This window comes from Kwoniella botswanensis, chromosome 2 (assembly GCF_036426115.1).
Source record: "Kwoniella botswanensis chromosome 2, complete sequence".
In the NCBI taxonomy this organism is placed as follows: Eukaryota; Fungi; Basidiomycota; class Tremellomycetes; order Tremellales; family Cryptococcaceae; genus Kwoniella; species Kwoniella botswanensis.
The window spans coordinates 1318924-1344188 of NC_088600.1; the positions used below are offsets into that span (position 1 = coordinate 1318924).

At 45.0% G+C, this 25265-nt stretch overlaps 10 protein-coding genes and 1 non-coding gene across 11 annotated transcripts; 6 read left to right on the forward strand and 5 right to left on the reverse strand.

The window, feature by feature from the left end:
• Window positions 1–160: 160 nt before the first annotated feature.
• On the forward strand, window positions 161–1496 carry L199_007383 (uncharacterized protein; the record flags this gene model as incomplete). The annotated part of the gene is made up of 4 exons (XM_064893074.1): window positions 161–549; window positions 724–799; window positions 899–1021; window positions 1125–1496. 4 exons carry the CDS (start codon window positions 161–163, stop codon window positions 1494–1496), a joined length of 960 nt encoding a protein of 319 aa, XP_064749146.1.
• A 197-nt stretch (window positions 1497–1693) lies between these two features.
• On the reverse strand, window positions 1694–1809 carry L199_007384. Its single transcript, XR_010449974.1, has one exon. It is a non-coding gene; the product is annotated as a 5S ribosomal RNA (ribosomal RNA).
• Window positions 1810–2349: 540 nt separating this feature from the next.
• On the forward strand, window positions 2350–4065 carry L199_007385 (allantoinase; the record flags this gene model as incomplete). The annotated part of the gene is made up of 5 exons (XM_064893075.1): window positions 2350–2549; window positions 2655–2952; window positions 3047–3100; window positions 3170–3844; window positions 3916–4065. The coding sequence occupies 5 exons, from the start codon at window positions 2350–2352 to the stop codon at window positions 4063–4065; spliced, it is 1377 nt and encodes a 458-aa protein (XP_064749147.1).
• A 479-nt stretch (window positions 4066–4544) lies between these two features.
• Window positions 4545–5993, forward strand: L199_007386 (uncharacterized protein; the record flags this gene model as incomplete). Its single annotated transcript, XM_064893076.1, has 10 exons — window positions 4545–4609; window positions 4682–4699; window positions 4756–4966; window positions 5082–5211; window positions 5305–5314; window positions 5389–5419; window positions 5497–5552; window positions 5630–5665; window positions 5751–5783; window positions 5882–5993. The coding sequence occupies 10 exons, from the start codon at window positions 4545–4547 to the stop codon at window positions 5991–5993; spliced, it is 702 nt and encodes a 233-aa protein (XP_064749148.1).
• Window positions 5994–6285: 292 nt separating this feature from the next.
• On the reverse strand, window positions 6286–7549 carry L199_007387 (uncharacterized protein; the record flags this gene model as incomplete). Its single annotated transcript, XM_064893077.1, has 2 exons — window positions 6286–7383; window positions 7463–7549. 2 exons carry the CDS (start codon window positions 7547–7549, stop codon window positions 6286–6288), a joined length of 1185 nt encoding a protein of 394 aa, XP_064749149.1.
• Window positions 7550–9359: 1810 nt separating this feature from the next.
• L199_007388 (uncharacterized protein) lies at window positions 9360–12025 on the forward strand (the record flags this gene model as incomplete). Its single annotated transcript, XM_064893078.1, has 2 exons — window positions 9360–9855; window positions 9927–12025. 2 exons carry the CDS (start codon window positions 9360–9362, stop codon window positions 12023–12025), a joined length of 2595 nt encoding a protein of 864 aa, XP_064749150.1.
• A 946-nt stretch (window positions 12026–12971) lies between these two features.
• Window positions 12972–14194, reverse strand: L199_007389 (uncharacterized protein; the record flags this gene model as incomplete). Its single annotated transcript, XM_064893079.1, has 6 exons — window positions 12972–12996; window positions 13098–13161; window positions 13243–13381; window positions 13554–13799; window positions 13863–14052; window positions 14148–14194. 6 exons carry the CDS (start codon window positions 14192–14194, stop codon window positions 12972–12974), a joined length of 711 nt encoding a protein of 236 aa, XP_064749151.1.
• Window positions 14195–15284: 1090 nt separating this feature from the next.
• L199_007390 (uncharacterized protein) lies at window positions 15285–16320 on the reverse strand (the record flags this gene model as incomplete). Its single annotated transcript, XM_064893080.1, has 4 exons — window positions 15285–15548; window positions 15698–15943; window positions 16010–16199; window positions 16274–16320. The coding sequence occupies 4 exons, from the start codon at window positions 16318–16320 to the stop codon at window positions 15285–15287; spliced, it is 747 nt and encodes a 248-aa protein (XP_064749152.1).
• A 756-nt stretch (window positions 16321–17076) lies between these two features.
• On the reverse strand, window positions 17077–19114 carry L199_007391 (uncharacterized protein; the record flags this gene model as incomplete). Its single annotated transcript, XM_064893081.1, has 6 exons — window positions 17077–17166; window positions 17232–17320; window positions 17400–17835; window positions 17909–18282; window positions 18357–18662; window positions 18739–19114. The coding sequence occupies 6 exons, from the start codon at window positions 19112–19114 to the stop codon at window positions 17077–17079; spliced, it is 1671 nt and encodes a 556-aa protein (XP_064749153.1).
• A 488-nt stretch (window positions 19115–19602) lies between these two features.
• Window positions 19603–21530, forward strand: L199_007392 (DNA-binding protein, 42 kDa; the record flags this gene model as incomplete). Its single annotated transcript, XM_064893082.1, has 7 exons — window positions 19603–19691; window positions 19790–19891; window positions 19958–20031; window positions 20245–20726; window positions 20913–21099; window positions 21203–21271; window positions 21334–21530. 7 exons carry the CDS (start codon window positions 19603–19605, stop codon window positions 21528–21530), a joined length of 1200 nt encoding a protein of 399 aa, XP_064749154.1.
• A 721-nt stretch (window positions 21531–22251) lies between these two features.
• On the forward strand, window positions 22252–25191 carry L199_007393 (uncharacterized protein; the record flags this gene model as incomplete). Its single annotated transcript, XM_064893083.1, has 6 exons — window positions 22252–22428; window positions 22493–22620; window positions 22694–24073; window positions 24167–24392; window positions 24483–24795; window positions 24866–25191. The coding sequence occupies 6 exons, from the start codon at window positions 22252–22254 to the stop codon at window positions 25189–25191; spliced, it is 2550 nt and encodes an 849-aa protein (XP_064749155.1).
• Window positions 25192–25265: the final 74 nt, after the last annotated feature.

Sequence of the window (25265 nt, forward strand, 5' to 3'; positions counted from 1 at the left end):
CAAATCCAATGATCGAACGCGTCAATTGACAAATTCGACATTCAACATTGATTTCAATATTCACTTAGTGAATTTACCGTATCTTACATCTCATCACCTATTATTCTCATCAATCCATTCCACATCCCTCCGTCCAGCCAGGATATAAGAGACAATAGAGATGTCAGGACTAGAAGATCTCTTCAATTCACCTACCAGACCACCACCACCTCGATCACCAATCCGCTCACGATCAATCACACCTGACAATTTACCTATACGGAGCAACGAGAACCCGTTGTTCTTCTCGCCTGGTGCTCCATCAGAATACGATATCGACATAGGATTTTCCTCTCGCCAACGCGATGTACCCCTTCCTGGAGGTCAGAATAACAGAACAACAGTTGAAGGAGCGGCGCAGATAGATGATGATGATGGGAGATACAGGGTTCATCAACAGGGGGATTTCGAAGATCCTTTTGCTGCTTTGAATGCTACCAACGGACAGGATGAAGAAGAAGAAGCGGGTGGAAAGAGGAAGAGGACGGTCGCGAAGGTTGATGCTGATCGGTGAGTTTGGTCTTTCAGTCTATCCGTTTATGAGTAAAATGTGTATATGAGATGGTGGGTAGATTGGGAAATAACAAGATATGGGTTGGATGTGATGGAGATCAAAAGTCACTATTCAGAGTATGAACAATGACGGATGAATCACTGCACAGAGGAGCTAATTTTATGATACAGACTCACGAGTGATCGAGGTATACCAGCGTTATGCAGAGCAGCCAAGAAGTTCAAAGTGAAAGGAAAAGGGCATGAGGTGAGTTTTTTTGCCTATGATGCTGTCAACCTGTATTCCATCTGTATTCTTCATTCGAACCATTGTTACATGTGCTAACACCCAGCTATCGACTGCTAGACACAAGACCTCAAGAATTTATTGAACATGTATCAGATGTGGGCACACGGTATGTTCCCTAAAGGCGATTTCCAACATACCATCAATAGGGTTGAGGTTATATGTAGATCTAAAAGAATGGAGGTAGGTTATCTTTCACATCTCTCACTTCCAGTCTGTTATGAAAAGCTTGATCTTTTTACCATATACTGATGAGCTGTTCGTTTATTTTCATATTTGTGGGTAGTCCGCTCTGAAAGGATATCGGGAGGCTTTCTATCCCCCACCTCGCTCACCTTCTCCTCCACCCCTAACTGACCGAGGACTCACGCCGCCCTCTGCATCTCAGGGAGATGATCGATCGACGGACGCACAAGCGAGAGAACCGCTTTTCACTTCTCGTCCTGCGATACAGGAAGAGGATGATCTTGGACCTGATTTGGAGGAGATGATGGCTTTGGAAGAGATGGAACGAGATGCTCAAAATCAAAGTCAGAATCAGAATAAGAAGAACACTCTTACTTCTACAGCTACCTTTGTTGGTCGAAGAGTGGAAGACCAAGATGGACCTCCTCCGGATCTGGAAGAGGAAGATGAATGGGAGGGGTTGTATAATTAGATTTTAGCGCAGTATGGTCAAGAAGAACATATGTATGTACGTTATTGACGAGTAACTCGGACCGAATTTCAATTGCCTATACACTTGATCCGAGGATAATGATTCTCTTAGATGCTCACTTCACTTTAACCTATTGTGGAATGGGGGTTGTTCAACCACCGGTACGCCAGGTGATGATGACACAACATAAACAAAAAAACTACAACACTCGGGATTCCCAAATGGTCCCCCACTTTGGTACTAACCGAGCGATATCCAGCTTGAATTGCGCAGAGCTGACGGGATGCGATGCTTTCTGGATTCTATGGTCGTAGATGTGTTCTGTCAATTAGGAAGCGAAGTGATGTCTACCGAGTCTGTATCGCTTGCGATGAGATTTGTCTCTGAGTGTCAGTGGTAACTTTCTTGCCCGGTGATCAAGCCAATCATACAAGTAGCTGTGACAGTTGATGCTATGATCCGGGTCACCCACAAGTTATGCAACTGCGTTTGATCCGACCCATCTGCCTAGGCCTATGAATGATGCACGCGGACGATGCGATGGAGCATCATCTTGGTGTATGTAACCTCGTGGTAGGTGGTAGCCGGTAGGGTGTGCCTCAAAGGTATACTCGTATACTCGTGTTCCGATCAAACCGGTAAGGGCCATCGTTTATCTCTTATCTCTCTCTAAATCCAAATATGATTCGTTATTCGTCTAATCCTTCGACAACAGGCATTGCAATAACAATAAGACAGTGTTCTTGCGAATTTGGGACTGCTTTGTACACATATAGCTCAAAGTTGGTCATTTCGTCTTGTCGACTTTGACCTCTTCCTTCAACTCTTCAACTGGTATTGTAAAATCCCTATAATGACAAAACAGATACTACTCGCTCCGCTCGCCATCTTACCTGGCAAGGACCAACCACAACCAACAACTATAGAAATTGATCTTGATTCAGGTGTGATCACATCCATCAAAGAGGGACTAGTGCGACCCACCGAAGAAGTTGGAGATGTGATGGTGATTGAGATTGAAGAAGGCAAGGTGGTCTTACCTGGATTAGTAGAGTGAGTTCAAGCTCAAGCTCAAGCTCAAGCTCAACCGCAACCATCTTTCTTGATCTTTTCGTATGGCAGCTACACTGTACTGATATCACGTTGATACTTCCTTAGCACGCATGTTCATCTCAACCAACCCGGTCGAACCGAATGGGAAGGTTTCCAGACCGGTACATTAGCAGCGATCTCAGGAGGGGTGACTACGGTCATTGACATGCCTCTCAACTCGATCCCACCTACCACCACGATGGAGGGACTGAAAGTGAAAAGAGCCGAAGCGGAAAAAGTAGGCGTAAATTGCGATATAGGGTTCTGGGGTGGGATCATACCTGGCAATGCGGATCAACTTGTTGGAATGCTAGATCAGGGGGTTAAAGGGTTTAAATGTTTCTTGATTGAATCGGGTGTTGAGGTGAGTAGTTTTTCGTGCTGAACATCTCTCAGAGAAATTTCGCTGTCAGGTATGCTGGAACCATGAGAAACTTTGGAGCTGACGGATTCCCCAGGAATTCCCTTGTGTAGATGAAAAGGATTTGTTAAAAGCATGTGAGGCTCTGAAGGTGAGTCTCACACCTCATTCCCAATCTTGTTCCTTTGCATGATCTAACTCAGAACGATCATCACATCAGGACACAAACGCGTTGATCCTCTTCCATGCCGAGCTTGACTCCACTGCGCATACTCATGCCTCTCCACCGTCACCTGACCCTAAAGAATATTCCACTTTTCTCGCATCCCGACCTGAATCTTGGGAAGTAGACGCCTTATCCTTGATCCTCAAGCTAGCCAGACGTTATTCCTCTTTACGATTCCACATCGTCCATCTATCAGCCGCTTCTGCCCTTCCCTCAATTCGCCAAGCTCGCTCGGAAGGAGTGAAGAACCTAACGGTCGAAACATGTTTTCATTATTTGTGTCTGACCGCCGAGGAAATACCAGATAATGCAACTCAATTCAAGTGTTGTCCACCGATTCGAAATTCCTCTAACAGACTGGAACTAAGACAGGCTCTGATAGATGGTGAGATAGATTATGTGGTTTCGGACCATTCGCCCTGTGTTCCCGAATTGAAGAAAGGCGATTTCCTAGAAGCTTGGGGTGGTATATCGGGATTGGGCTTAGGGTTGAGTTTACTCTGGACCGAATTTCAACAAGATGAGAAAGTGGATCTGGGTAGGGTGGTAGATTGGATGGGCTCCGCACAAGCTAAACAAGTGCAATTAGAAGATAAGGGCGGGTTGAAAGTTGGGAATAAGGCGGATTGGGTATTATTCGATCCAAAGAAACAGTGGGAGGTGACTACTGTGAGTGCGAGCATGATATTGCTGCTGTAAGCAGATTGTCAATGGGCTAATAATCATACTTTGTCATTCAGCAATCCCTCTTATTCAAAAATAAAGTGTCGCCATATATAGGTAAGACCCTCAGAGGTTTGGTGGAAAAGACGTATCTTGGTGGTAAATTAGTTTGGGATCATTCAAAGGGTGTAGATGGAGTAGCATACTCTCAAGGCAACTTATTATGAGGGCGAGCGATCACTGCATGAGAGATCGGGAACAGTCAGTCACTGTTGGCGTATAGAGCCATGCATTCGCATCTATCATGATGAGTTGAGATTATTCATATTCATGCTGCATGGAGCGAACATCCCCAACTCAGGACATGTTGACTTTCCCAGTGCGATCGCTTGGAACAAACCTTCCGTCCCAGTCAGTCTCTTCAATTTCCACCACGTACAATCCGCTCCAGAAGATGTCGGTTCAGTACCCCCTCTCATCTATGCATACAGGGATCCATGTTCAGGCCAATGATTTATCCTGCTAGTACTATCACATAGGAGAAGGGTATTATTACATAATCACCAAATTTCGGTCACTTATGCAAGTAAAGAGACGTTGAAAGATATCGTCTGTCGTTCATCGACAACCTGAATCATTGAGCTGTTTATCTATCATTCGAATGCATATAGGTATATATATATATATAAATATGATTCAGAACAAGATGTCATCCAATGTAGAAGCTAATTTACCACCTACTAACGAGGGTTATGGAACTCACGAGTACTGGTATGTCACTTTTCATCGTCATGTGATGAAAGACTTTGTTACATCTGACTGATATTCATCCAACCATTGTAGGGAACAACGATATGCGAAGTCAGTCTTCTTCTTCTCTTTCCCTCGACTATACTGATCGTACACATGATGAATAGTGAAGCGGATGGTCGAACATTTGATTGGTTCCTTTCTCCAACTTACCTCTTACCGCTCTTTGAAGAACTCACCTCTATATCTACCTCTACCAACAACGTAAAAGGGAAAGGAAAAGGCAAAGATACGCGTATATTGACTTTGGGATGTGGTAATTCAGCTCTGGGTGAGGTACTGTACGACAATGGTTGGGAATCTATCGTTAATATCGATGTAAGTCTTGCGTTTGGCGTTTGGCATTTTGCGTGTTGGGTGTTGGGTTTTGGAATCTAGTTGGACTGACTAAAGAAGAATAAGCTAACAATAAAGCTATTGGTGATTCTTGTAGTATTCCAAAATCGTCATTGATCAGATGAAAGACCGCCATTCAGTCTCAAGACCGAAAATGGAATGGTTAGAAATGGATATACTGGATTTGGGCTTTGAGGACGAATCGTTTGATATGGTAGTTGATAAAGGTATGTATGTTTGGTACACTCTCTATCTTCATTCCCTATTTCCGTGGGCGATATCCTACATTATATTTTACTGACATTTGAATGAATTAATAGGAACGATGGAGTGGGTTGTACACTCAACAGATAGAGATACTTGAAAGAGTACCTGATCGCTGAAACGAATCTGGGTATTATTAGCGCTATGTTAACTACAAAAGGTGATCCATGGGTATGTGCATTTCAATTACCATCAAACCTAATTCTGGTTGAGGCTTCGTCTTACCCTTTGCCCTTTGCCTTTGTTAGAACCCGGACGAAAAGGATATACGAACCTGTACACAAGAAGTGACAGAGGCTATCAGGTGAATTAATCCTTTTGCCCCTACCTTCTCACTTACATCGTTAGACCCATTTACTGAATTTGAGCTTTCTACAACAGAGTCCTACGGAAGCAGCCAGGAAGCAAATTTGTCTAGTGAGTATACTCCCAGAAGAAGAAAATGCTGAAACGAGATTCAGGGCTGGAACTGACATGCTGAACGTTCTGGGTATTTTTCTAGCTTTACCTTTGGTCAACCTCATTTTAGGAAACGGTGAGTGGTTTTTCCTATTCGGATTTTCATTCCATTCTTCTATGCGTCTGTTCCTTTTCGCCTTCCCAAGCCTAGCCCCGGACTGAGATATGATCTAGGTACATGGAGAATCGACCTGGATTCAAATTATCTTATCGCGAGATCGGACCTCCAGAGGGTTTTGCCTATTTCATGTATATACTGGAATACGTTGGGGATAAAGAGCAATGAAGACCATCGGTATGTTATACAAGATGTCGACTGCTCTCTCCTATAAACTTATGATATGGTAAAACCTGTTTCGGGATTACAATAGCAAAACGACGCACGAGTGTTTCATACATGGACGGACGACATGATATAACGATACATATATCTAGAGCATATCAACAACATGTATCTTGATTTAATCTGGAAACAATATGAAAAAAACCGGTATCAAATGATCTTGTTTTGAGGAAGTGAGGGGATATGCTCTACAACGTATGGAGAGGAATTGAATTGAATTGATAGGTTGATAAATCTATCTACCGGTCTCAGATAAGATATCCCAATCGCTTTCACCCACTGACGCCGAATCATCCACGCTAATCACGCTCATCGGACCCCTTGTGGAAGGTACAGATAGAGGAATATAGCTCAATCCCATCTCGTTCACAACTCCATATGATGGGTCCACCTGAGCTGGATTAGAGTTTCGACTGAGGGAACGGGATACCGGTGTATACGATTCGGCATCTTCGTATTCTGTATTACTGACGCTGACTACATCAATGTCCGAAAGCGTTAACATTTCTTCCTCTTCCTCGTTACTCCCATCTGCTAATGTTGGTGTACCATGATCAATCTCGTCCTCCAGTTCTGCTACATACGCATCTCGCGTTAACTGAGGCTGCTGCTGCTGATGGTGGGGAATGAGACTGGTATGTGGTAAAGATTCAGGCGAAGATGCTTGTGACAAGGATAAGAATGAAAATGAAGTTGATGATGTCCGTGGATCTAGATGATCATCATCGTTCGGTTGGTATAGTGATACATGTGTATCTTCAGGAGATAGGAAAGGATTGACAGGTTCAGGTGTAACATGACCTGATCTTTGGAGTGGTGTCGAAGTCCGAGAATTAGATCGTAATGGTGTAGGCGTAAGACTAAAGATAACTTCTTTGATTTCTCTTTCCTGAGGTGATTCAGATCGTTCATGTCCATGATCGAGATCACCATCGTCTACAAGATCTACCAATTTTCCTGCTCGTGGTCTTGGGTTAGAAGACTCGCCTAGCAGGTTTGATTGACTTTCGTCCAGTTCGAATGTCGATGCTCCCCCGTATCCATCCTCTTTCTCTTTAGGTTGAGGGTAGGTCCTCTCTTTCAGTTCGTATGTTAATCCATCTCCATCTCCATGCACTTCCCGATGGTTGTTGATATTTCTCCTCCTCAGCGAAGTATGGTGATCTGTATAAGAAGTCGAAGTGGACAAACCCCTCGTACGAGTACTGACCAGGTTCACTTCTTCCGAATCTACTGGGATTGAAATTGGGATTGCCTGTCGCTGTTGCTGTTGATGCTGATGTTGAGATATCAGAGCTTCAATATGATGTGATAGATGGGGATCGTATACAAACTAGAAGAAAGAAAGATTAGCTATTATGCTTACTGGATGAGAATGCCAAATATGATTCATGTTATAGACTCGAACTAACCTTCTTGAATGCATACCCTGTACCTATCACCACGATAGCAGTTGCAATCGTGGTTCCGACCACGACCGAGACGGGTGAGAGGGGCATCTTTCTAATGAGATCCAGTGATTCAGTGGCGAACTGTGCACTCGATGGCCAGATGCCAGATTGTAATGTTGAATCAGGTCGTGAGATTCGTTCGCTGGAATATAGTCTGATATACTACAAGACTGCTGCGATTGCTTTTGGATTGTTTATCTGTTTTATCTTGATCAGACCAAGGAGAGACATGATAGCATACCGATCAGTGACTTGAGTTGCGTTATGGATCATGCATGGGTCGTGGGTCATAAGATTCAGGTCAGATCATGTGCTATCTACCCATCGCTGATAGAGTGGCAACACACACACACACATACACACACAAAAGGGACAACCTCCACCGAGAGGATCGTGACCAGCACGTGGCTTTCCTAGGTACAAATAGGGCGGTGATTGCCGCTGGGCAGACCGCTTGAATAGATCTCATCCACGCTCCAAGATCGACGCGTGTACAAATACATATGCACATGCACATGCCTATCCAGTTACCTGACGCTACTGGCACTCGTATCCGCAGGAGTGACGGCATCATGCACTCGTGCAGATGGCAAAGACTTGTGTTCCCGATTCAATCATATCTCGATTGATTAACTATCTTACAGCACTTTCTTGCCGTGGCTTGTGATTTCGACCACTTTCCTAATCCGGCGTATTTCAGATCTTCCGACCGCTAAAACAGAAAGGCAAAACTTAAAATCCGTAAGATCTACACAGACAAAAGCACTTGTTCCGGTGACTGCGAAAATGTGCGATGCATGTGATAGTCAACGGATGATACGAATCAATCATCTCATCTCACGACGATCGAGGCTCACTTCCAGGTAACGGATGAGGTCTTGGAATAAACGTTGACCTTATGTCTACACCCTACCGCTTACTTCCTACTGTGCTGGGATGTTAACCTTTCCGGTACAGAACCGAGTTTGATCCGTGTATAATTTCGTATTCCCGTATGATTGATGCAACCTGGTTAGTCTCTCATCATGGTACTAGTGCTCCACTGATGAGAGAAAAGGAGAGGATAGTCACGAACCCGGTACCTTACTAAACCGAGCCGTTTCCCTGAGTGAACGTAGATCATTTTGCTTCTGTCCGGTTCCGTGTTGAGGCTGTATGGTGGTGAGGATGTTTTGAACCCTGGATTTGGAAACTCACCTTGACTTTATCTATCTTCCAACGATAGCAGTCTGATCTGCCATCTCTGCTCATTTTGGCTTTCGGATCTCTTGCTCTTGCTTGAAACGGTAAATCCTCTGCGAAAGAATGCAGTAATAAAGTGGAAAAAACCCTGAATGATTATGCCGCGGAAAGTGTGAAATGTTAACGATATGACCGGTTTTGTCTCATTTTTAGATCATGTAGAGTCAGAACCCTTTTAATCATATTTAAAGCCAAGCCACCAACCACACATTCTCTGGTGACTGGCACCACCTTTTTCGATCTGCAATTACATGATCACGGTGATCACATACTCACTCTCCCTCGCAGAACATCTATGCCTTGTTCCCATGGAAGCCCACCACGTATTGCCATTCAACACATCAACACCTCATCATCATCTCTTGTCATCTCAATCGATCCTTCTTACATCTCCTATCTTTCCAGTCACTTTCAATCGGTCCATTCAATCTGCACACCTGAATTTTCGATAAGCGCAAGTCCTCCCATCGGTGGAAGTCTTGCCATTCAAATAGCGATCTAGCTAGAGGGTCCCACAAACTCCAAAAGATCAATCGTCTCTCGGTAATCTGAGATTCAAGGCTTTCGCAACACTCGTCACTCGATTTATCCTTACCTCCTCTCCTATATCTTCATGATGTCTGTTGTCCAAGCTCCTCTTTCTCCTGGTGAAGGTGGTCCTTCCTCGTTCTTCTCGTCTCAGCCAATGTCAGCTTCCATGTCTAACTCAACCTCCAAGGGCTCTTCCCTCTTCGCTGAAGACTACTCCCTCTCTTCACCTTCCCATTCAACAGGCAGTAATTCGCCCAATCACACTCCTGGTCCCACACCTCGAGCGTCGACCATAGGAAATGACCTATCAAACTCAATCAACATTGCTTTCCCTCCTAAACCGTTCATGGGCCTTCCTGCATCTGTATCACCGGGGAACCACACCTTGCTACCTACACCTCCTACTTCTCCCAGACGTGCGGATAATTTCACTGCGCCCCCTCCTCCCATCATCCGTAACAAACCCAGTTTCACAGCAATGGATCCATTGGACGAGGAACTCTCGCCCAAGCCTACCCCCTCGTCTAGTGTCACCACCAGAGGTGCAAAGGGTTATCACACCTACGAGGCATGTATGGAAGGTGAGTATGCAATATGATCAGATACGTTTTACTTCAAAACTCAGCTGATACCTTGTTTGTAACCCCTTTAGGTGCTCTTGGTCACGATACCAAATCATCCACCTACAAAGTCGGTACTGAAAAGGCGTATCATCATTTGAACCGTGCTAGCGAATTATTCCAATTGGCTATTGAACTTCGACCACAAGATAAGAAAGCGATGCTAGGTAAATCCAAGGTCTTGCTCAACTTGGCAACCAACTATCAACCTCCGAGAGTCGCTACTCAATCTTTACGAGATGCAGTGACCACATTGAGGGAGTTGGTCAAGCTTGCTCCACTCTCATTAACAGCTAGGGAGACTTTGGGTCAGGCTTGTGGATCCCTCGCATTGACCTTACACGAATTGGACGTCAATGTAGAAGACGAGAAACACATATGGGATAGTGAGATAGGTCAGTTGGCTAGAGAATCATTACAATTCCTCGAAGATGTTGCGGGAGATAAGATGGATAGAATGAGGGATTTGGGACCTAATGAAGCTGCTCAGCAAAGTCCAGCTATGGCCGAAATGTTCTTATCTCTCTCTTCTGCAGCAGTCTTCGTCTCTTCCCTCGCTATCGACCTCAACCTCGTGGACCTCCATATCGAACTGGCCGAACAGGCTTTGGATCAAGCTTCAAACATGGCGACTGTCGCTGCAGCAGCTCGAATCAAATCCTCCACTTCCTCCGCCAACCTCATCACCCGTGTTCAACTTGCGTCGGGCGCCTCCTCCCTCGAACGACTCAGACATACGTTCCATCTCGGTGTCGATTTAGACGAAGACGACTTCAGAGCGTTGATTCAAGACATGTCGATGTTGGCCACAGAATGCAGAGAACGAGCCGCCAAGTTGAAAGGCAGTAAGGCCTCTGCAGCTGCTACCCTGGCTTGGGAAGCCATCAGACAACTGGGTGATGCCAAAACATTGTATGCCAACTTGTTGAGATTGGTGTGGAGAAAGCGTGGACCGAGAAGACGAAGTACCTCTAAGAACACTCCAATCGGCACTCCCCGAAGGATGAGTACACGTAATGGCTCTTTGGATGCTCCAACTATCCATGAGGAAGATGAAGAGGAAGAGAATGGAGGTACACCTCGAAAGGACTCTGATCCTAAGAGTATTGGAAGGAGGGAATCTTCATCGTCAACTGGATCCAGAGGACAAGGATCAAGAAAGGGCTCAATCTTAGGTGCCGTATCTGAAGGTGCTGAAGTATCGAATTTCCATTCAGCCAGAGGTCGACTTTCTCGACCATCCATTTCGATCCCACAGACCGGTAGGAGAGGAAGTTGGTTACCTTCTGCAGCTGATTCTGGCGGTGCGAATGGTGGAAGAGCCCGAAGAAGGTCTTCGCTAGGTTTCGGAAGTGGATCATCCATGTTACCTCCGCCATCACCCGAAGTTCGATCTAGAAGGATCTCCTCTATCGGCGGTGGTGGTCCCTTGGTCGGTCCGGATGGTATCTCAGCTTGGAACAGGAAAGCTTCGGTGATCTCCCTGGGATCCGAAGATGAAGCTCAAGGTTTAGTTCCTTCTTCCGAACTTGCCAGATCAGCTTGGCAATTACTTGAAGGTGCCGTCAAGCAGTACAAGTTGGCTTTATCGGTATTGAACGGATCCGATTTACCCAATGCCCAATTGGCCAAAGCCAAGAACGAAACTCTCACTGCCATCGCGTACTGTTCGTTATTCATGGCTTCCCTCGCACCTCGACTTCAAGTTGCCGCTGAGAAGAGAACGTCATTGTTGGTGACTGCTGAAGTATACTCTACATGGGCAGCCAGGGAAGTAGGTTGGTCATTCCTGATTGAAGGTACTCAAGCGGCCCAATTGGCAGACCGACGAACGAACTCCTGGAGAGCAGATGAAGCTGGTAAACGAGCTGTGATGCTTTTGGTCAGAGCATGGTGGCACCGTGCAGTCACCACTGAATCTATTGATGTCAATACCAAGACTTCCGCCAAGGACGCCGTGGAGACGGTCATTAGAAGGATGAAAGATAAAGAAGGAGCTACAGCGGGAGATGTGGCAAGGATGAGATACTGGTTGGCCAAGCAGGAAGGCGATATGGACGGAGCGGAATCTCTCTTCTGGAGATCTACGGCTAGAATCTTAAGAGGTGGTTCGGGCTTCGTCATGTCATAAGTTAAGGTGGATACGATGGAGTAAATAACTATCACCCGTTCAACTTATTTGTCTTCTTTTTCTTTTCTTTTCTTCTCTGTACTGTACATTCCTCATCATCGAATTGACTTAGGACATGAGTACAGTATGTACTCGACATGATAATATAGTATAGACTTCTTTCATTAATCCATCGACTCATCCACTTATGCCTTTCTATCTCTTGCTGTACTTCGATTCATAGTGATAAGATGGTAATTGTATATGCATCTGATTTCAAATTTATCACGATTCAGCCCCGTGGGTGTGATTTACTGCACATACGCAGCAAAGCCTTTCAAATACTCTAACGAAAGTTCGACAGCAGGAGGCTTTGATCTCGCCTAATCGTGATGAATTGCCGTAATCCTATAAGCACCGCAACCATCACATGGGAATCGCTTACTCATGAGCTCTTCCCTGAAGTTAGTGCTGGAAGACATGATACCATGCTGAGTATGGATATCATCTAATGAGACTTTTGGTTGTTTGGTCTACAGAGTTGACACATCGAATCAAACCTACTGTATCAGTGGGGTCGTATAATCGCAAGATTAGTATCAAGCGATATTCCATGATCGCCTAGCTTTGCTTTTTGAAGTCTGTAACAGAGCGGAAGCCTATGTGAAATGGGCATGTTCCGGTAGAAGATGTACAACAGATATAGTCGCTCAAGGTGGATCAGTAGGTTAGCGTATATGGATGCACTCATTGAAATAGTCAAAGAGGCATGGCCGACTGAGACGAAACCTCAGTATAAGATAGTTTTTTTTTCGTCTCCCATCATCACGATGGAAAATTCATGCGTGCGCATAAGTGTCCCACCAATATGAATCACAGATAATCGTCTATGACAGTTCTATCATCTCCCCCTATCTCAGGTCAGAGATCGATACGACCGCTCTATTCTATCTGGCTCGACGACCGATTACCAATCCCATTTCTCACCGTCGCTGCGTAAGGAATATGTGGTCAGACCGACTTTTCAACATGATTGTACTTTGGATTCTTTTCGATTTTGGGTGGTACCGAGATGGGAAGGACGACTACTTACTAGTTCCACATGTACCCACCCCTACTTTCTCTATCGGATTTTTCGATAAGATCGACCATTTGGGCTAGATGATTACAATTGCAGGGATGTCAAATACGATAAGGTGAGACGAGCAGCACGCAGTACACGTTGGATCAAAACTTACGAAGAGAGACGGATAATTTTTCAGGTGGTTCTGACAATCCAGCTGCTTTTGCGCCTCTGTTGCCCATATCCGTGTCTACCCATCCGGGAGAGATCATGAAAGTTGTCAAATGAGGTTCCTCAAAATGAATCTGTCGGGTCTACGTTTGATAATCATGATTGTCATCAGCTATGGATTTTCGATCTGAGAGGCTGACAGTAACCAAATCACAACAAAGCAAACCAAACCAAAACGGTTGAAAGGAAAGCAAGGTGAATGGGACTGATGAAAGTCGGAGGAAAAGCAGGTAGGTAGGTAGATAGACAACTCACAATGAAGTTGACAGCAGCCTTCGAGGAGCCATAAACACCAGTATTGGGGAAATGTTGAAAACCATTTTGACTGATACCCGTTGAAATCACTATGAATTTACTTCCTTCCTTTTTCAACAGTGGATAAGCCTGTTGGAACAAGACCAAAACTGATCTGGCATTGACTCGATGATGCTCGTCATAAGACTCTAGACTGGCTTCTCGGACGGGTTGACTGTTTTGTCCAATACCTGCGTTGGCAATTACCTAAGTTATTTATGCAAGTATGAGCCGTCTACTCTTACCCTCATTGAAATTACATGAACTCACAATATCAAGACGATGGATACCTTTAGTTTTCAATTCTTCAATGGCCTTTGCAGGATCAGACTCTTCATTGGCATCAATTTTAACTACTGCCGTCAATCCTTCGATGGAAGGAGCTTTGGATAGATCCCTTACGGCGGCGATTACCTTGTAACCTTTCTTGACGAACGACTCGGTAAGTCCACGGCCGATACTACAGTACAGTATCCCGAACGGACGTAACAATAATTTAGCATATCATCGCTTTTTCCACTACCGGTGTCCGATACAGATGAGGAGAATGCTCACCCTCGATTAGCACCAGTAATCAAAACAGTCTTTTCAGCACTTGACATCTTCGTCACTACAAATTGCTTGACTTTGGCTGAGTCTCTACTACTATATGTGGTCGATTTGTTGATTCATTGTCGGCTTTCCTGGCCAGCTTACAAGTCACCTTAAGTATCTGGATGCCCGAAGGTCATCATATTCAGGCTGACTCATGACAAGACTAGATGTCAAGATCAAATGCGAGGTTAGTAGGCACATGTTGAATATTGATAAGCAGAAGGATGTTGATGCTGAATAATCAATCTCACCCCTAACAATGTGCCTAGATTAAGTTAGTGGCATCGATATATCACCCCGCCGGGCATCTCGAATCGCTGACAGCTGATCAATGATACTGATGTCTTCCGATGTCTTAGCCAATCTGCTACTGGGATGAGCAATAAGCATGCATAGTTCCCGGAGGAAGGTCAAAGCTCAGACTTCAGTGAACAAATTGATATCACTCACGCAGACAGTGTCAACCTCATCGCCGCCACACGGTATGTCAGTAGATTATGCCGCCCTACAATCTTTGGTTAGTAGTGATAGGCTAGTAATGGTATATGCATCAGATCTATCCCGAGTTGAAGCTGTCCACGGTGTATGCGGGCAATGGAGGTCTGAGCCAACTGCAACGACCGAGAGAGAGAGAGCGAAGGCTTAGCTTAAGAAGCGACTCACGATCGCTCAGGCTGGAAGACATTCAGTGATTGAGCAATCACTCGACATCGATCGAATCGCAAGCACATACATGCTACCTCCGTCGTGTCGATGAGTCAGAAAGAATATCGAGGAGAACGAGGAATCAGTAAGAGACAGAGCATCGCCTCTCATGGTCAGATTGGCAGAGAACCGGATCGCGTGTATTCGTTCCCTAGCACTTCAGCTCTCCAGCTTCAAAGTCACATCGCCATTGAGAAGTCGGGACAGGGATCGACACAAGATGCATATTCTATCTTTTGATTCCTTTGATTAGGAAGTTGAAGCCATCACCAGTCCCACTTCTTACCATCGCTGCGAACAAAGCATACGGGCATGGTCAGGAGCTCGTCCATCGTGATCTGGGTTTGAAAGATGACTTGGATACAGCAAGATCGCGTGGAAAGAATTTACTCACTAATTCCACATGTAGCCACCGCGAGACTCCCTGTCGGATTTCTCAATGAGGTCTACCATTTGAGCTATACCAAGGACGGAATCAGTGTTGATCAGTAATTCTGTCCGTGAGTCAGGAAGGGGAAGGATAGATGGGGAAAATTTTTCAGGCGGATATCCGAGACCTAATTCTTTGGCGCCTGCGATACCCATGTCTGTATCCAAAAATCCAGGTGCCAAAGTGAATGCCGTCAAGTGAGGTTCTTCAAAGTGGATTTGTCTAGTCTACCTCATGCGGAATCAAAATAAGCATTGGGATGATCAGTCATACTACGAAAGCGGAAGACAATACCAAATGGGACCCGTTTCTCTGATCTGTCCAGGGGAGTCACCCTGAGGGCAGGGGGATCTTGATGTTGGATCACTGAACTTACAATGTAATTGATAGCAGCCTTTGAAGCCCCGTAGGTTCCATTAGTCTTGACATGTTCCATACTATTTTGAGCCGCTGCCGATGAAATCGCTATAAATTTGCTTCCCTGTTTCTTCAGCAGGGGATAAGTGGCTATGAACAAAGACAATGGAGCCTTTGTATTGACTCGGAAATATTCATCGTAAGCGCTCATGTTGGTGTCTCGCATGTAAGCGAGAGGTGAGGCTATACCAGCGTTGGCTATCACCTACGATTGCATCGCATGTTAGTCTCCTACATTTCGTTCTACAGTATCACTAATGATATGACTCACGATATCTAAATCATAAATTCCCTTTGCTCTGAGGTCTTCGATAGCCTTGGCTGAGTCTAACTCTTCGTTCGAGTCTATCTTGACTACTGCTGCCAAACCCTCAATGGGAGGAGCTTTGGACAAATCCCTAACCGCCGCTACCACTTTGTAGCGCCTCTTGACAAACAATCGTGACAATGCTAGACCGACACTGTACAAGAGAGGTCAGTGTCATCTTGATCGATCCGAATCATGGACCTGCCCCAAGGACAAAACGGAACCGACCCCCGATTCGCCCCTGTGATCAAGACAGACTTTTGATGGTCTGGCATACTTTGTACTCGCTGTGTATTTTTTTCCCTTTCCTGGCTGTGAATTTGTATCTCGATTTATTCGTTGTTTGCATGTCACTTTCAATGCTGCATTCGAGCCATCCCCATGCGACCTTTTATATATGTATCTCCGACGGTCATCTTGACATGAGCTGACGCATCAATCGGATACATTAGCCACCACGATGAAAATGCTGAATGAACAATTTCAAGCTTATCGCGCGGGCCCCGAAAGGGTCCCGAAAAGGCGGTCAAGGTTCCGGATGCAATGGCACCTTGTAAATACTGCAAGTATGTGCTCGTGGCATCGATTGACCAACACATACGGTGAATTGCTGGACGTGGTGACATATACAGCGCTTACTTACAGAATCACTCATCCAAAATAAATTCCTATACAAGCAAAACACGTTATTCCCTGCTGCTAGTGCGGAATTGTTAGCAGTGAGGTGGGGTGATTTGGCTAGTCAAAGGGCGCCCAGTGATAATGCCCATACTCCTTGCATATGTCAAGCTCGCCTGCCGGGTATTGCCGACCGATTAAACCTTTGAGAAGCTTGAGGGGCACACTGTAGCCCTCCCATTTTCTGGTACCACCTACAGGGATATGCATGGGAAGATTGGAGCCCACAGTTCATTCCAACATCTATCATTAGACAATATAGAATAAGTTTGTCAGTCAGATTGGCATTATCTGACGAATTCCCGTATTTCTCACAACAATACAACTTCCCCGAGTCCGATTACTGAACCTGATTAAGCAGGTAGTACGATTCTCCCAGTATCATCTTTTGGTTTTGGCATTCTCACGAAAAGCAGCAAGATGAATGCTAACATGGCGATTGCCTAACCGCGAACATAGTAGGATCAGAAGGAGTTCCGCTCGGTGGACTGGACAACGTCCGACTCACCCCGTTAGCTAAGAATACCAAAGTCGGTCTGCCTTGTTCACTGAACACTGCGAAAATAGTACCGAACAACGAGATCGTGGATACTTGAGCTGCAGGACGATAATGATAGATTGAATCACTTGGAGTTAGCTTGTATACTTCGTTTAAAAAAGGGTGATTCGAACATACCGATCTTCTCTATCAATGCTATAGCTCCTAAAGCATCCGAACGTTGATCGGCCTCAACAAAGTCTAATGTTACACCTTTACATGCTGACCCAGTTGCGCTTGCAAAAGGCAATACACCAGCAGCGAGGTAGAGATGCCAACCCTTTGTCGAAAGCGTGGTGAGGCCAGTGAGTAATCCGTCAATGAAGATTGACCATCTCAAGAAATATAGATCGAAAGTTGAACCATGTTGAACATCTGTAGGTTGACGAGCTTGATCTTCTCTTGGGGCACCCATATCATCTGGTTCTTCCGCTTCTAGGGGAGTTTCAGGGTGTTCATCCGTTGCTGGACCAGAAGGTATGTCGGTACGATGAGAGAGAAGCTTCCGACCCCAAGTGATGATTCGTGGGAAACAGATGGAAAGGAAGAATGCCTTGACGAGGAGATTACCGGACTGAGAGGCATTGGGTTATGTGGTGTCAGTACATCGATCGTCTTACGTGTCACGATGAGGAAACCCAACTCACAAGCATCATACCGCTCTCACCGGGTGTAAAACCAAAAGCGTCCGTTCCTACCAGTTGCAAAGCCACATGAACGTACCCTGTGGCTAAGACGCTGACGAAGGCTCCTGCACCCAGCAAAAGCAGATTATAATCTCTCTTGATCTTGCCGTCCGGAGTCTCGACCTTTTTGGGTATAAATATCTTCAACGGGGCTAAGAACGATTGTTTTTTCTTTTCATTCGTTACATCGGCAGAGGAAGATGGTTCTTTGGTATGATTATCGGGAGGCAGGTAAGGTAAGAACAGTGAACCAAATATAGTACAGAAGCATAGTAATCCGAAAGCACATTGGAATGGTGCTAGTAAGCCGTACGTATTGTATGCAAGACCACCAACTAACGGACACACGGAAACGAATCAACAATGTTGCTTCAAAACGAATAATCGACGCGATGAATGAACAACTTACGAGTATAACCCAAACTACTGCCCAACATGATCACACCGGTCAATACCCCAAACATCTTTGTCCTTTCTTCCGAAGGCACCAAAAGCGATACAAAGACATTACTAGCAATTTGATATCCGCCAGCTGAGCCCAATACATTGAACAGCTGAGTAGACTGTATGATCAATATACCAGCTTTACCGCCAGTCTTCAAGGCGTACATCTGACAGAGGTTTCTCAGGGCCGCCCAGAACGTTTGCTGGAACATTGCTGCTTTGACACCGAAGTGCTTGATGAACCATCCCGAGATGAAGAGGTTTGCTATGGCTTTATGTGAATTCATGAACTGTCAGCTCAGAATACAGCTGCCCATTGAAGATGAGGGAATTCAGATATAACTCACTGGAAGTAGTTGTGGTAGTGCTCATAATAGCAATCTCCCTTGCGCTTTTACCCTCGACCTGGGGTATACTACATCGATCTCCATGGCTGCCGTCCCACTCGTGAGTCTTGTAATACTCATCGCAAGTCATCACCCTAAACGCGTAGATGAGGGAAGTTTGAGTGAAAGCGAACGTCATAGATAACAAAAGCGAAGTGAAGAATACCCTTCGAACAGGTGGGAAAAGATTCCATCTCTTCCTTGTCTCCGATGAGTGGGGATCAGGGGGAAGTAAGGCGGTATTTTCATTTGGTGGACTGGACATGGGGTCTGGTTTGATAGTTGACGAAGAGGAGGAAGGGGAGGTTGGCTCGGTATATGACTTGGGCGTTGCCATCATGATATGATCCAGACCCTCGTACTATAATCTTTTGCAAAGGAGAAGCATCGTTTCAGGAGGACAGCAAGACGGTTGCAAGCGATAAGGAGGTCTATATATAGGAGGTATCTACCGCTCAGTCTCATTGCGTGTGATCGTGTGCTCAATGATAAATCGCCTAAATCAACCTTCCCCTATCTTCCCCATCGGTCAAAACCGAAACAGCAAAAGGTGGAATTCACCGACACCAGACCCCCCTGCGAACCACGGTATCCTCGCGTGGCGGAGTTATCGGTATTTTCAGCTGGTCAAGAATTTTGGCTGTCTGGAGGGGACAACGCATAAATTCATGACGTACCAAGCTAATGGTATCGAGAGGTATGCACGAGAGAGAGAGAGAGGTTGTGTTGGTGGATAAATGGGTCCTTCTTGACAACAGAATACAGTCAAACTCCTTTGTTGAACTCATATCACATATTTAACACAGACCAACTCAGCTATACAAGATGGCATCTGAAGCTCAAGTAGATTTGAAAAAGACCGTACCAGTGGAAGAGGAGAAGAAGGTCGAGGAGAAAGGTTTGAACAATGATACGTGAGTCTCACCCAAATCGCATTCCTTCATGTTCCACTTCCGTTAGGAAGCGCAAAGAAAGCTTGTGAGGCTGAACCGTATATATTACTCACCTGTAGTCTCACCAAGTACACTACTGCTGGTCAAGCTTTGGGAGAAGTGCTGAAGAAGTTCATACCCTCCATCACTGCCGGAAAGAAAGTTTTGGATCTTTGTGTCGAGTGAGTCAAGCAATGCAGTGATAGACCTATTCGCGCGATAGATGTCTGATGATCCATATGACGCAGAGGTGACAAGCTTGTCAATGATACTGTTGCTCCTCTTTGGAACAAGGCTAAGAACGGTGTCAAAGTTGGTAAAGGTGAGTTTCAATCGACTATCGTTGTAACATACCTTCCGTTCGGTCAGAGTATAAAGCCGCAGAAGGAGGGGTGAATGATTGATGAATTCGACCGAAGATCGGATATCATGGTACTGTCATTCATAGGGACTTCCATGCTCCTGAACGTGTGGAAGCAGGTCATGCTCGTTCTATGACTGAAAGCATATTTAACTCATTTGTTTTGGCTTTCAGGATCCGCTTTCCCAACCTCCATCTCGGTCAACAATGTCGTCTCTCACGTATCACCCTTACCTTCCGATCCCGAGGTTGTCCTCAAGGACGGAGACGTCGTAAAAGTCATGCTCGGTATACAATTAGATGGGTATGCCGTTACTCACGCCGAAACAGTCGTCCTCTCAACCAAGGCCGAGGGTCTATCGGCAGATGTCGTTAAAGCAGCTTACGATGCCGCTCAAGCTGCCATGCGAACGATCAAAGTTGGAAACAAGAACTGGGACGTCACCGAGGTGGTAGAGAAAGTAGCAAAGGATTACGAATGTGCAGGTGTCGAAGGAATGTTGTCTTGTCAACATGAGAAAAACGTAACGGACGGTAAAAAAAGGATTCTCCTCAACCCTTCACCAGATCTCAAGAGGGATCATGAGACCATCACATTCGAGGAAGGTGAAGTTTACGGTGTGGATATCTTGGTAGTCACTGGATCGAATGGTAAGGTGAGTACTACACTCTAGCAATTACTCTCGCCCCATGATACGAAGAAGAAGACCTGGCGAGCGAATATGCTCCAGTTTCACATGTCCACATTGGGCTTTTTTGGTCCACCTTGATTCATTTGCCAATCTCGATTTCCGTGTGAGATGATTTCAGCTGACAGAATTCCCGTTTCTTACGTTTACCAGGCCAAAGCAGACCCATCCAGGACCTCGATCTACAAGAAGGCCGATATCAACTACCAGCTCAAGATGAAGACTTCCCGAGCTGTCTTTTCAGAGATCCAAAAGAAAGCTGGTGCTTTCCCATTCACCCTGAGAGCTCTTGATGATGAGAAGCGAGCACGAATGGGTGTCCAAGAAGCTGTTGCTCATGGTGAGTCCGGATTTTTACCCGCATATCATATATCCAAGATTTCAGCGACTGCACACGTATTGCTATAAACAGATATGAGCTGAATGTGATCATATCCTGACAGGTCTCCTGAAACCATACGATATCGTCCAAACCGCCGCTGGTACCCTCGTCGCCGAATTCTTCTTCACCAGTAAGTCGCTTTATTCTCTTATAGATCATCGGTGATATACTGATTCTTCTATTGCCTTGCAGTCGCCCTTCTCCCTGCCGGTCCATTACTGCTCTCACCTCAACCCGTCTGGTACTCTGCTGACAAGCTTTCGACTGAGAAGAAGATTACCGATGAGTCATTAGCCTCCTTGATCACTCAACCTCTTCGAGCACCCAAGAAGAAGAACAAGAGCAAGAGTAATGGTAATGGAGAAGCCAAGGAAGAGACCAAAGCCTAAAACGAAGCGATGGATGTTCTTGACATGGAGAGATCAGACCTTTGAGACCCTTCTTTCTCATATCGTGAGAAGGGTATAAGGAGACAGAAGAGAGAGGAAGTAGTAACATATACAAATGAAAAGATAGCACATCAGATCAAAACAATCAATGCATTGCTAAATTCAATATCACATGAGTTTGAGTGTTCTCGTGGAATTCTGTTCCTCTGTCTCTGTTCATCAATGCGAAGGGGATCGCACCATCGGTTGCAAATCTGAATTCGATTTGCCAAGCAGCACCCAGAAAAAGAGTTACCTGAGCTGACCTTGTACCCTGAGCCCAACAAACCTTGATTAAGGGTAGTTCTGATGTTTTCGGACATTCCTTGTCCTCTGCTCTCCCGTGTCTCCACAGCGATTCACCCCATGATGCATAACAAGACTGAGCTTTACCAATGCAGTAAAAAGTCTGTAGCATGGCATGTCTTTATCAGATACCCAGTTCAAAGGCTAACTCAACCTGAACATGTAAGACGAAAAGTTATCTCCATCTATACCTTATCTATACTTGATTCATTTCATTCCGTTCCATTCCTCCTTCATCAGCCCAATCTCATCTGTTGATAGGTCTGTTATCAACACGAATCAATAATCATTTCTTTATTTCTTGGCTTCATACTTGCTATCTTACGAAAGCGGCAGGGCATGCGTAGTGACGGTCGATAACAAGACTGTGCATACGATGTCCGAACACTCATCACAAGCTCCCGACCTAGATAATCTGTTCATACCCAATTCAACTCCGGAAATGACGGGTCAGCCGCAAGTCGCATCCATCAAAGAATGTGATAACGGTAACAACGGGGCTTCGACCAAGAGGGGTAAAACGGGTTGTATAACGTGTAGATTAAGGAAAAAGGTATGTCATGCGTTCTTCGTCAATCAGAGGACCAAGTCATATTGATGTTGTTGGTGGTCAACAGCGATGCGACGAAGCCAAACCCATATGTGCGACTTGCTCGAGACTCGGCATAGAATGTATGGGGTATGGTGTGAAGAGACCGAAGTGGTTGAAGGAGAACGATAATGCGAAGAAAACGAAACAAAGCATGTAAGTTATCGTAAGGCGGTTGTGGAGGACGAAGACATATATACTGACTGATGATATGGATTGGGGGTGGTAGAAAGCAAATCGTGTTATCTAGGAGATCACAAAAGAATAAAATGGTGCACCGAGAACATCACACAGTCGGTAGTTCCATTTCCAATACTGACGCAGCGTCGATACCAGTGGATCTCGGCGATGACGGGGATGCGGACGAAGATGAAGATGGACAAACCAGGATGGATGCAGATGTGGATACAGATTCACAAGCTGTACTACCAGATCAATCTCAATCTCAATCTCAACCTCGAGAGGAACAAACCATTCCTCATTTCTGGGAAATGGGACCATCCCCAAAAAATACAAATACTATTTCAACCCCATCAACATCCAACCATGATATACTTCCCTGGAACCTACCTCTCACTACCAGTCATATACCTATCCCAGAGGATGCCAATACTATCCAATCGACTACCAATTTCTTACAGCCAATGTCGATCTCGAACCCTTCCTATCCTGTATCTGGGTACCTCGCTGATCCGTCGATATTCCCGCCAGTAACGACAAGTGCTCCAATCATACCTGGGGATATGAACATTATGAACATGAACAGTATGATACCGGGTGGTGTACCATCATTGAACGATATGAGTATGGAAGCCCTACTAGGATTCCTATTTGGTCCACCTGTTCCACCTGGATTCGTCCTAGATCCAAATACCAATAGCAATATCCCTCAAGCTCAAGCTCAAGTCCCACAAAACAGTATAGACCAAGCTATATCACTGACACCATTTTTCAATATACCTTCGGCTACACCGACTCCATCGCCATCTCCGTCTGCTTCTCCATTCCCAAATCTCACTTACCTCCATCATTATCTCAATGTGGTATTACCATTGCAATATAGGATTATCGGGATAACTATCACGATGGGTGATTTGGTTGGATCACTCGCTCTGAGGTGTAACGAGGTTCTCACGAGCGTATCTTCACTGGCAGCATTGCATATGGTAGCTCAGAGAAGTAAGAAGAGACTAGCCAAGATCGAGGAGGAAACTGCAGATGTAGAAGAAGGAGAAGAACAAGGAGAAGGAAGAAGGTCAGCTCAGATTAGAAATCAATTCACTTTATTAGACGAAGATGATGAAGGTTATAGCATAATGGATAGATATCATGAACAACAGCAAGAACAACAACAGGAGACTAGTATCGAAGATGATGATGATGTGAAAGTAGCTATAACATCTCATAGGAAAACCTTAGAAAGACTTCGGTTCATCTCTTCGAAAGACCTAGTAGCGGAAGAAATCATACTTTCAGTTTGTTTTGCGATATCGTATAATGTCTTTTGTGGTGGTACGTCCAAGAAATTAAAAGAGTTGATATCGATCTCAAGGAGATGTTTGAGTGCTGCGCTGTATTCTTCCCCTGAGTTGGGTCTGACCAGTAATAGGTAAGTAAAGTTTTCTTTCAAAATAGTCTGGTTGCTTTTGATATCCAGTCCTGATGGCAATGGCGCTGATTGTATATGCGGACATCACTGCAGCTCGAAGAATACGAATATACCTGGTTCTAGTCCATGGTCAAAATACCCCATCTTGTTAGAATCAATGATTTGGATTGACATCATATCATCCGTGACATACAATAAAGCTTCCACCTTATTGCCTATGTACAGGAAGTTATTGAGTCACATGCCTTATGACCAATTTGGAAATAATGGTAAACCTCTTGTGTTGATGGATAAAATGATGGGATGTGATAGTACGACTGTAAGTCTCTGCCATTATATATATCATCATCAACACGATCATGATGTACTTGAAGTTGGACAATAGCTTACGAAGAGAATGTCTCATTAGCTCCTGGCAATGTGCGAGACCATAGCTCTATCAGAATGGAAAGAAAAAGCTGAATCTGTCGGATGTCTATCTTACAAGGAGTTGTTGGAAAGATCATTAAAGATTGAAAAATTGTTAGATGAGAGATCATGGAGGGAATCACATCTGGACATCAACTCGTTCTCGTTTTCGTCAACATCGCCGACTTCATTGGATGGAGATAATGGACAAACAAAAGCAATGGAAGGAGAATTGAGAAGAGTCATGAGTGATGTGTTTTATGGTTCGGTCAAGGTGCTGTTGGCTGTCACTGTTAATGGACCCTATCCAAGGGGTAAGTCATTCCATTCCAGTTCAAATCATCCCCATCTTTGACTAACCATATCATGTTATTCGCGATCTAGTCCCTGAGATAGCATCAGCAGTAGTGGAAACTATCGAAGCCCTCAACCGACTGGATATCCAACAACAGTCCAATGTCCAAATTCATCGTGCGGTAGTCCTACCGATAACTATAGCAGGATGTCATTGTGAGACTGAAGAACAACAAGCTTTCTTCAGAAACTGCTTCACCGCGTTGGGTCACGAGGCCAAAGCTTTTGGAAATACTGGATCGGCATTGGAATTGATGGAGCAAGTTTGGAAGAAACGTTCAGCGGGGATAGAAAGGGTAGATTGGAGGGAGACTATGTATGAGTTGGGCTGGAAATCTGGTATCTTGTTGATTTAGATTGTAGACTGTGTATTGTTCGTAGAAGTTGTACAGTACGAGTACAGTGTTATGTCTTATGTGTTGTATGTATC